This window comes from Rutilus rutilus, assembly GCF_951802725.1.
Source record: "Rutilus rutilus genome assembly, chromosome: 16".
NCBI lineage: Eukaryota > Metazoa > Chordata > Actinopteri > Cypriniformes > Leuciscidae > Rutilus > Rutilus rutilus.
Genome location: NC_140224.1, coordinates 9,906,072 through 9,917,705, shown reverse-complemented (window position 1 = coordinate 9,917,705; position 11,634 = coordinate 9,906,072). Strand labels below are relative to the sequence as shown.

At 38.9% G+C, this 11,634-nt stretch overlaps 1 protein-coding gene across 1 annotated transcript in view; it reads right to left on the bottom strand.

Moving 5' to 3' along the window:
* The window catches only part of top2a (DNA topoisomerase II alpha), a 45,285-nt gene that overhangs the window by 8,794 nt on the left and 24,857 nt on the right, over positions 1-11,634 (bottom strand). Inside the window, exons 25-34 of the mRNA XM_084435081.1 lie at positions 9,341-9,432; positions 9,113-9,253; positions 8,939-9,022; positions 8,538-8,735; positions 8,082-8,208; positions 7,164-7,307; positions 4,948-5,116; positions 4,799-4,866; positions 4,579-4,695; positions 4,185-4,429 (exon numbers count right to left, since the gene is read on the bottom strand). Coding sequence (XP_084291207.1) covers positions 4,185-4,429; positions 4,579-4,695; positions 4,799-4,866; positions 4,948-5,116; positions 7,164-7,307; positions 8,082-8,208; positions 8,538-8,735; positions 8,939-9,022; positions 9,113-9,253; positions 9,341-9,432 — 1,385 coding nt within the window. The remainder of the gene's footprint in view (positions 1-4,184; positions 4,430-4,578; positions 4,696-4,798; positions 4,867-4,947; positions 5,117-7,163; positions 7,308-8,081; positions 8,209-8,537; positions 8,736-8,938; positions 9,023-9,112; positions 9,254-9,340; positions 9,433-11,634) is intronic.

Genomic DNA, 11,634 nt, shown 5'->3' with positions numbered 1-11,634 from the left:
CCGCAAGTTGTGCCGTCTGGCCGTCAAGTGTTTCATCGCATGCGTGGTACCGATAGTGTAGGAAAACCGTGACGTTTTCTACTACGTAATTACGCGCATGCGTAGAACGGATCGTGCAGGTGAAACGGATCGTGTACCGACACCACTCTTTATACATAAATGAAGTAACAGTTCATGTTTTACTTTACTTACATATATGATTTAGTTTTAATCCAAATGACACGCTGAGTGAAGTGCGGCGCGCGCTCTCTCTCTCTCGTCAGTTAACGTTAATAATAAGCTACATGCCTCGTTTTATTTTCTTTGCCATTGATATCCGACTGAACTACAAACTTTCCACTGACGTCTGTTTAAAGGGATGTGCTCGACCAGCTCGCGCATCTGTGCAGGTGCGCGCTCAATCCACTGCGCGTTTTACTTAGGGATGTCCCGATACCACTTTTTGCAGAACGAGTCCGATACTGTAATTTTTGGTACTCGCCGATACCGATACCGTAACCGATACCTGAATTTTCACTGCATTTGTAATTTTTAAATGTATTAGTAGATAAACCAAAAGATTATAAATCATATTAGTTGGCTTAATTTGTTCATCAAATATATATATATATATATTTCTTTCAGTTATTTTCATGCTTAATTAAGCCTGCTAAAATGCATATGATCTTCTGTAAGCCTACTGTCACTGTTCATTCTATTGCTCTATCATATTTTATCTTTCATTTAATAGCACAGCACATATTTAGAGCTGCTTCAGCAGGGCTCAGTGCTGAGGATCGGGTCAGCGGTTCAAATGTTTGTCAAAACCAGTGAAATATCAATTATTTAATCCAATTTTGATACTACAACAAAAACTAGCAGCCTAATTAATGTGAATTTAAAACATGTAAGCAGTCAGTAACAAAATAAAAACAAACAATTGAATTACAAATAGGACAAATATATACAATAGAACAAAGAAAGGCTACAAATGAAATAAACAGTGTTTTTAGAGTTTTTCAGGTAGATCTAACAGGTACAGAAATTTGAATAAAGTAATCAAATGTGAAAAAAAGCATATTCATTACTGTATATTTAGATGGATATTTTTCTAAAGTTGAAAAGGGTAGCCTATTTAGTCCAGAGCAGTGAGTAATTTCTTTGTCCTTTGTTTGATTAACATTAAAACACAGAAGCAGGTTTATCAAACTGCTGCCCCTTTAAGACCGAGCGCACAGACCTCATTTGAACATGCTACGTTCATTTGAGATATAACCGACTTTGTTTACTATAGGATACTCACCAAGACGGGCGTTATTACATAGTTGTGTGTGAATTCGTCTGTACAAGCGTAAGACGTGAAAGAATTTAATTCAGTATTCGCGCGCTGAGACGCTGGTTTGCGGGGCGCGCGCTTCGGATGTTTGCATTCATGAAACTTCTTGACCTCTGCACACGTCCTGTAATAATGTAGGGAACCACTCGTTATACTTCAGTCAGGTAACAGTTCATGTTTTAGTTTACTTACATATACGATTTAGTTTTCATCCAAATAACATGTGCTGAGTGAACGATCAGCAATCAAGAGCATTCAACAGAAGTGCGCTTCTCGCTCTCTGTCTCTCTCTCTGCCTCTCTCTCGTCAGTTAACGTTAATATAATAAGCTAAAGCTACATGCCTCGTTTAATTTCGTTGCCATTGACATCGGACTGAACAAACTTTCCACTGTTGTCTGTTTAAAGGGATGTGCTCGACCAGCTCGTGCGTCTATGACTCAGTTCACCTCGACAAAGCACACGCGGCGGCCAGTTGCGTTTCGCAAAATGTACTGGTATCGGTGCGTGGTATCGGCGAATTTTTATGAGTACGAGTATATGAGGACAGTATCGGCCCGATCCCCGATGCCAGTATCGGTATCGGGCCATCCCTAGTTTTACTCTTATCAGCTCGCGCACCACAGCTATGTGTTACTATACACACGCTGCCTGGTAAGGTTGTTGGTATCGGAGCATTTTTACGAGTAGCCTACGAGTACACGAGCTCGGTATCGGTGCATCAAATTCAAGCACTTTTCAAGTACCTCTTCAAAAATATGGCTGTTTTCAAGGGTTTTCCAGGACTTAAAGTTCAAAAAGTCAAATTCAAGTACTTCAAGCACTTCAAGCCTAGTTCACACTACATGACTTTAAAACGTCAGGCTGAACTGTGCGGTTCACACTACATGACTTGCTCTCTGTGAAATCATGAGTGTTCAAGTTGTTGAGCTGTTCACACCACACGACACAACGTGATTGATCCGCAACAGGAGCTAACACACTACAGGAGTTGACAACAACTCTGTCACCCAACCATAGGCATAATTTGCGGGTGGGATGGGTGGGACATGTCCCCACCACTATTTTCTAAGGTCGATATTGTCCCCACCACTATTGAAACATCTCGCGGCACGAATGTACCAATACAAATAAACAAAACATCTTCAGTTTACTAGCAGAGCATTCATTTCGTTCTTTTTTTAAATAAGACGCGATCTAGCGCTGAAATATGTGTTTTTTTTTAAATCAACTGATCAAAGTGCTCGTTGCCGCTGCGATCAGTGGCATGGATACTGTTTGTTTCTGGCTCGCGCACAGCCTTTCACTCAGACGTGCACTTCAATCCAGTGTGGAGAGACTCGGTTCCGGTGCAATTAGAAAACAAAAAAAACCAAAAAAAGTGTCCCTGCCTGATATACAACCACTGAAAAACATAATCGGTTTTGATGAAAAAAAAAAAAAAAAAAAAAACATATGAGTGCGGATTAGAACCCAGAACCTCTGACATGCGTGGCAAAAATTCTACCCCTGGACCACTTAAATACACACTTAATTTCGTCGGATCAACATATAATAGGCCTCACTGAACGACCACTTAAACCCAATCAATGTACTATTTAAATAGATTGCTGGACATTGTAGTGTTATATCTGTTTTATGATTAGCATTGTGTCTTTGAAAACCGCGTATTTACCCGGTGACCTCAACCCATGCCTTGCTCTGATTGGCTGAAGTTCATGACATCAGTGAGGTTGAGTCGGCCGACAGCTCTGGATATCTAGCATGCTAGATATTTTTCTGGGCTCGGCGAGGCGTCTGCGAGCGTCTTTGATGTGTTGTTGGCTCTTTCATACTAACAGATTGGCGAGCGTTCATCGCCCGCTAATCCCCCGCGATTTGCACGCGATAACACCCCGACCTGTCGGCGAGCTCAACGATTTGCAAATCGGGCTTAAAATCATGTAGTGTGAACTAGGCTTTAAGCACCTTGTACGAACCGTTTAAAGGGACGGTTCATCCAAAATTTTAAATTACCCCATGATTTATGATTTACACCAGTCATGAATTAGAAGTCTACACTGTAAAAAATTTGTAACACTCCCAAATCAAAAATTTCAATTGACCGATAACATCTACATTTTTCAATTGGCCCAAGTGAAATTCTGTAAATTCTAAAATTAAATGTACAGATTTTCACTTGGGCCAATTGAAAAATGTAGATGTTATCGGTCAATTGAAATTTTTGATTTGGGAGTGTTACAAATTTTTTACAGTGTAAAACAAAACATTTTAAAGAGAAAAAATTCTTATTTTTTATAGAACAGTTTATGGAACCTTTAGATCAATCTGGGGGGAAAACAAATAAATGCATCCAAACATTATTTCTTTGAGTATCATATTTGATACTTCAGGCTTTTATGGCTCATGTAGTAAGATATAAAATAATATGGAGCTCATGCTCAAGAAAACAAAAACAAAACCTATTTTGTTCAAAGGCCCAAACTAAGCAAAAATATGCAATTTGGTGCAGTTAATGATATTTTTATGCAGATTTTTAAAGACAAAACTTTGATAGCCTGTAAAGTGAATTTATGAGCTTTTTTTTTTTTTTTTTAAGTATAGAAGACTATTGCATAAACAACATTAGTTACTAACAATATAAAATTAATTATTGCACTTAATTTCACAAAAATCTGTAAAGTTTCACAGCAAAAAGATGTGCACCTCAATCTGAAACTTTTTTAGAATACTAAAATGCCTTTTACTTGCTTGAAAAAAAGAAAATATAATCCAAATCAATCAGATGACAGAAGGCATGTAATAGATTGTGTACCACAGTTATTAATAATTTAGAGGCTTTTTTCCTCAACAGTAAAGTGCTTAACTACCTTTCCAGCAGTGCTTTTGCCCTTGAGGCGAGCCACGAGATTGCCACTGTCTGAGTCCGAGCTGTCTGATTGGTCACTGCTCAGAGCGGTCTTCCTCTTCTTGGCTGGTTTCTTCTCAACTACAGCAGGGGCTGTGTCTCCAGAGTCAGTGGAAGATAGTTTGAGAGCAGTAGGCTTCTTGGTGGCTTTGGGTTTTTTAGGACTTGTCTTGGAGAGCACATCAAGGATTGAGGGCTGTTTTGTGTCTAGAAAGATGAAGCCGTAAGTGATAAGAAAATTATCTATACTGATATTCAGTATTACCAAGTACATGCCATTTTATTACTGAAACCAAGTATTTAACTTTCATTAAGAATTTCATTCATTCTCCGAAAATATTTTAACATTGCAGTACCTGGTGCTTTCTTCTTCGAAGCAGCACTTGTCTTTTTTGCGGCAGGTTTCCTGGCGGCTCCTTCAGCTGATTTTTTCACAGGTTTAGGAGCTGGCTCTTGGCTGGTCTCAGAAAGAGCTAAAATAACAAGCACAGTGAACATATAAACCATCTGCAGGTGATGTTACAGACAAAGCTAAAGAAATGATCTGTGATGGGCAGAGAATTGTGCGGTACTTACAGCTGGACTTGCTGCTGGTTTCTGCTTTCTCTGCCTTTGGTTTGCTGGCTTTCGCTGGAGCTTTTTTCCTGAAAGAATCAAGGAGAGTTTTAAAAGATGTAATAAAGAACAAACAAAATCTGTGAAGTAAAAAGCAAGTCATGTCTTACACAACAGGTGCAGGAGGAGGGGAGTCCATGTCACTATCAGGTGCACCGCTGGGTTCTGGGATGAAGGAGTCATCATCAATAACAGCAGCGCGCTTCTGTTTACTGCTCTTTGTCCAGTCATCAAACTCATCCTCACTGCTTGACAGACTGTACTTCTTTTCAGCAGCAGCTGCACAGACACGCAAAAAGTATTAGCTTTTTGAGTTCTAAAATTCACTTTTAATATGGTTCTCCCATAATTTTTTTTTTTTTTTTTTTTAGATACAGAGATCCCATATCTTTTGACATGGATTTCAATGATTTGCATACTGGATGCTCTACATTACTGGATCACTTCTATAACCTTATAGAAATCACACTTCTCTTATATTCAGTTAAGATCAAATACTTACTAATAACACACAGTTAGTAATAAATACTGTAACTTAACCCCAACCAACAACCTATCAGAAAAATGCATTTTTACAATTAGAAAGAAAGAAAGAAAGAAGGAAAGAAGGAAAGAAGGAAGGAAAGAAAGAAGGAAGGAAAGAAGGAAAGAAAGAAAGGATTAAGTCATCCCTAAAAGGAGTTTGTCAGGTTTAGCTCACTTCTGGATTCAAATGTGTCCCCAGAATATGGTTAAGTAGGTACACACACACACACACACACACACACACACACGTACGTACGTTTGTTTCACTATATTAATAAGGATATTTCACACTTAAAATCAGATTCCACTGATTTTATACCAGGTTAATGATATTTTCTGTTCTACCCCAAATATACCCTAAACCTACCCAAAGAAACATGTGCAAAACACTAGACTTAGGGTACATTTACAAGACAACAATGTACTAAAATGGGGGGGGGGGGGGGGGGGGGGGGATTAGCATTTTTTGCATGCAAACGACAACGCCAAAATGATCCGTTAACACATCCACGAAAAAGACTCAAATCTGAACACAATATGCATGCGCATGACAACGTTTTCACAAATTAAAATTGTGGTTTACACGGAGACACTACCAATGCTGCATTCAAAAACCCACTTTTTGAAATCTGAGGCCCCCAAAACGCCGTTGTAGTGTAAATGAACGGCCAAAACGTCTTTAGCTGAAAACGATCTCATGTAAACGGCCCCATAAGCCCTATTCGGATGGGACTAGTTTAACGTGGAGGTGAGGTTAAGTAATTATTACCAGAGCCTCTCAGTGATTTTAGTCCCATCTCAGTAATCATTACGGACAATGTCAGTAAAGATTACGGCGACTTTTACCTTCAGTAAAAAGGTCTGGAAAAGTTACCTCAGGTAATACTAATCCCATGCAAATAGACCCGCTGTAAATATGTACGTAAATATTCCGTCACTTCCTGTATAAAAATAGTTTTCTGCGGTTTTTCAAGTATCGAGGCGCTTGAAAAAGCATTCAGTTGCGTTCTAGGTGGAGGGACAAGCCTGTGGCAAAACTCAAGTGTTTTCCACACAGCATTCAGATCAAAAAGGTGGAACACACTTTTTAGAGGCACAAAACTTTTTAGAGTTAGGTAAGTGCCCATTAACAACATAATCCAATCTGAATTTATTATGAACTTATTTAATAAATCATTTGACCTGACTTAACCGTTTTAAATACATAAATATAGGTTATATAGGTGTTTGCACACGTGACATCAGGAAGCAACGTAATACACAGGAGGGTGACAGCGGTGCACAAATCGAGTTACCCCTCCCACTTCTGCTAGTTTTACTGCGATATCTTATCCTGTGCGAATTGACCATTATTATTATAGACGTCCTGTGGTAAAATTACATTACTCCATCTACCCTTGTAAAGCTAATCCTGTCTGAACAGGGCTTTAGATGAACATGTTTTGGCTGTTTATAAACCTTTTTCACTCATAATGGTCGTGGAACTTGGGGAAAAATTCTCTTTAAAATTCAGAGGCCTAAATGGAGTGAAAATTCACAATTTTTGCAGTTGAAATCTTTTCATTGACTACAGAATCAGAATTGCTGCTTTTTGGCATATTCCCAATAATATGTCTAATGCTTAGTTTTAGGATCAAAGCTGTGATTCAAGTTTATTATCACAACCTGTACGGAGACACTTTTAGAATTATACAAAAAAAATAAAAATAATTTAGAGCCATTAAAATATAAGGTTATATATGGCTTCATTCGACGTACACATAGATATGATATAGAAATGTGCGTGTAAAAAGAACCTCACCCTTGCGTTGTATCTTCTCTCTTGGAGCCACTTCCTCAGGGATGAACTCCATATCAGACTTAGAATCTTCCTCCTCAGAAGACCAGGGGTTCTTCTTCTGGACCGGTTTGAAGGCGAGGGTGGTCTGCTTGCCTGACTTTGAGTCTGTCACATAATCAAGATGAAACATTAGGATCAGAATTTCATGGTACTACACCTGGGCTCCAGACTGCAACCTTTTTTCTTCCCAGTGCGACTTAATTGTCAGAGGTCGCACTGGTGCAACCACCACAATGCCCAACTGTTAAGAGTTGCCATTTCTGTTCCATATGAAAAACAAACGGTAAACAAACAAAAGCAGATCAAAATAGTGCTTCTTATTTGAGCTGCGAAGTGCAGACCATTTATCAGCTAGGTCCAATATTAGACAGTGCAAGGTCAGAACAGGTTTACTCGCAAACCAATCTTTGTTCACACTACACTGTTACTACATAGGCCTAGCGCTGGGAGATCCAGTGACAAAGCGGTTGAATTCGCTGCAGAATTAACATCACTGCGAGATCTAGTGAAGCATTCACATTCTGCTTAGAATTCTGTTATAAACCATGCTGACGTGGAGACCAGAAGAAACATTGTGCTATGAACCAATAAGTTATAGAATGCTTTTCAGTCCACAAATCAGAGAGAGAGAGAGAGAGAGAGAGAGAGAGAGAGAGAGAGAGAGAGAGAGAGAGAGAGAGAGAGAGAGAGAGAGAGAGAGAGAGAGAGAGAGAGAGAGAGAGAGAGAGAGAACACAAAGGTGAGTGGAAGCTCATGTTTTGCATTCTGTTAGATGAGCTAAACCAGTCTGTTACAGGACAGACCATAGTTCTAAAGACCCGAAAAGCAGCAGTCCAGACATCCTACAGTTTCAAATAGTAAACGTCTGGGTGTTCTTACTTTTGTCTTTGGCAGGCTCTTTCTTGATCTTCTTAGTGAGTCTAGCAGTCAACCCAATCTCAGAGCCATCAGCAGCTATGTCTGCTTCATCATCAAACTCCATCTTCATCACCACACCAGCCTCTTTCTAAAAATACACACAAGTATTCCCTCAGGATCAGCTACACGTATAAGATCTGGTTATGAAAACCACAGACAATGTAAAACCCACACAAATGAGCATATTAGAATGATTCCCGAGGGATCATGAAACACTGAAGACTATAGTAACAGCTGCTGAAAATTAACCTTTGCCATCACAGGAATAATTTTTTTTAACAATTCTATTTTTATTTATTAAAAAATTAAATTGTAATTTCACAATATCAGTGCATTCTTTTTTAGTGATGACCATTCAGATAGGTATTCTAACAAAAGCTGTTTTATACACGCATGTAAATCTCATTCTGTACATACCTTTGCAGCTTTGCCTCGTTTGGCTCCCTCCTTCTTAATGGCCTGAACTTTCATAGTGCTGGTGATGCGGGGGATGACGCGGCGGCCTTGCGGGGTGGGCATTGTCTCGTTCTTTACCTTCACCACTTTTGATTTGCCCACTTTACCTTTTACCTGAGGCATCACAGTCTGTGTCTCCATCTCCTTCTGTTCTACACGCTATTTACATAAACAGATAACAACGGATGACTTAAATCACTAATCAATAGGCAATACATTTAAATACTAATTTTGAAAACAATGAAGGCCTGATTTTTATGAAATGACAACTTCTCTATTCTTCACACAAAGCAAAAGTGTCATTTTAGATAAAGGACACACCAAATGTAAAAAACGTAAAGTGATATGATCATCTCATTTACCTCCAGCTCCTCAGTAAAAGCTGCCAGATCTTCTTTCCACAGATCAGTGGGCACCTTCACCTTGAGCGTGTTCAACTCAGTCATCTGCAGAACAAAAGCGTGAGAACCTTTTTGAACTCCACTGCTATACTAAATCATCAGCTCTGTTTCCATCCATCACAGACTCATAGTCACCTTAGCGTCTCTCTGTCTGCACAGTTCATCTTTCTTTTCTTTGGTCAGGAACCACATGGGCATGCTGAGAAGATAGTTATAATCAGGGCCAGACTTATCTTCCTCTTTCTCCTCATCCTCCCCAGCGTCCTCCTCAACATCCTACAAAACAATGAAAATTATTGTGATGCATGTAACAAAGGAAGAAAACAAAAGCTTGATTTAATACGAGGCGGTTGTGGTGCGTACCTTCTCCTGAGCCTCTTTCCATGCCTTAACAGGGTCAGAGTCATAGCCCATCTGCTGAAGCATGCGGATCAGCTCCTTCTTAGGTTTATTTTCTAAAAATAGAGGAGAAGCATCATAAGAAAAACCTAAGATATATTTTTAAAAATATGCTACTGAAGGGTTACAAATTTAAGAATCTATTTCAGATATGCTTTCTTACATAACATCACGGTGAAGAATACTGATTTTAGCTTTTAAGGGTAAGACCTCAGCAAAGTTGCAATTCCTGTTCTCTCCTTATTGTCTTAAATGGCTCTTGAAGCCCCAGTTTCACTCAGACTGATGGGATTAGCACACGAATGATTCACTGAGAATCTCACCTTTTGTTCTGCAAATGGCTTTCGGACCCAAATGGCTCTTGGAGCCTTATGCTGATTGAATTAGGATTGACCAGACCCTCAGTCTGGGGTGTTACCTAAACCTGTTACATGCTTTGTTTGAATTTGTCTCCACCTTCAAAAGTCCCTCCTCCTAAAATGCCTATAAGATACCATGTAAAGTTCCCTTAGTTAGATTATGTTGGAAGCACCGCAGCCGCGCTCAAATAAAGAAACTCTTCTGTTTGAACGTGATCCCAACGTCTCCTGGTCTGCTTTGAAGAAAGAAAAACTTTACAACACTACTTAAATGAAATATTGAAGTATAGAGATTCCAAGGTAACTTGATTAACATGTGATTTGACATTTAATTGGGCAAACTCATTTCCCCAATATACACTAAGATCTCACAATTCATATCCATGTTCCCATGTATATTACAAGGTTGTCATGCTTACATTTACTTGGCATTAAAAGATTTTTTTTTTAAAGTAAAAAAAAAAAGTAGGGCTGCATGATTTTAAGTGTATTTTTGTTCTTAAAAGGCTCCAGATTTGATGTGCTTGTTTGTATGTTTGCACAACTTAGCCAAAAATAGTGAGATAATATACGACTATAAAATAGTAAACTTACAATTTTACCATAAAAATGTAATAAAACTATAACACAAAACCATTATTTATGGCCGTATTCATTCACTTTGAAACATTAAACCTAGGGCTGTAACAACCAGTCGATAAAATCGATAATGGAAAATCACCAACAACATATGTCATCAATTAGTCGTGTCTGCCCAACGTGAAGTGAAAACTTCCGCCAGTCATGTCAAATTACAGCAATGAATAATGCATTTCTATGGACAAAAATGCATCTAAAAATAGAAGAAACATTGTGAGCTGCTGCTGCTTGAAAGGTACATGCTCCAAGATAGGGCTGGGCGATAAAACAATAACGATATGTCTTGCGATAGACATGTAATCAAGATCAATAAAAAATGCGTTCGATACATTTTTTTTTCTTCGTCGGAAGAAACCAGAGGTTGCGAAGCAAGTTTGGTTGCATGAACAAAGGCACTCACTCTCTGGTAACCTAGCAACGTAGGGAGTGACACGCTAACAGCCAATCATGTATCGGTATCATGTTTGGTTGCGTCATATCGTTCTCTTGTGTTGGATTCTTCAGTAACAGAACCGGCGTGGAGTGATAAGTGGAAAATGAGTGCCGCAGCGAGCGAGGAAATTGTTGATAAAACAGGAAAAGTCAGCTCACCAGTATGGCAGTTTTGGGGATTTTAGCATTCTGACCGTAGTCAGACCAATGTCGTCTGCAAATTATGCAAGACCGTCGTCCCCACCAAGACTGGTAATACCACAAACTTGTTTTACCACCTTAGCCGCGCTCACCCTTTGGAGCACAGCCGTATTCGCCAGCAACGTCCAACAACATCTGCACACTTTAAGCATTTCTTACGTATTCTTTAATTTTGCACCTTAATGTTAAGAGATAATTGTTAAGTGTTCATTGTGATTTAAATTATTTGAGTTTTCAATGGTTGTGTTGACATTTCTGCCTTTATAACAGAGGGGATTATAATCAGAGGAAGGTTAAGCTTAAAATAAAAATGTTTAAAATGTAATATATTTTTCTCCTGGTCCTTATTTTAAATATTTTTATGACCTATCAATAATTATCGATATCGACTTATATGAAACACTTACATCGTGATAGTTTTCAGCCATATCGCCCAGCCCTAATCCAAGATGCCCAAAGCACAAGAATTCTTCATTTTAACCCTCTGGGCTTCTTCGCCCGAAAACGGGCGAAAACTTGAACGTTTCGAATTGTTTATTTTTTTTGCTTCATCGGATGGGGGTGAAACTTGGTGACTTTTGTTTTATTACCTATATGAACACACAAAAAAATCAAGGAGATGATTCT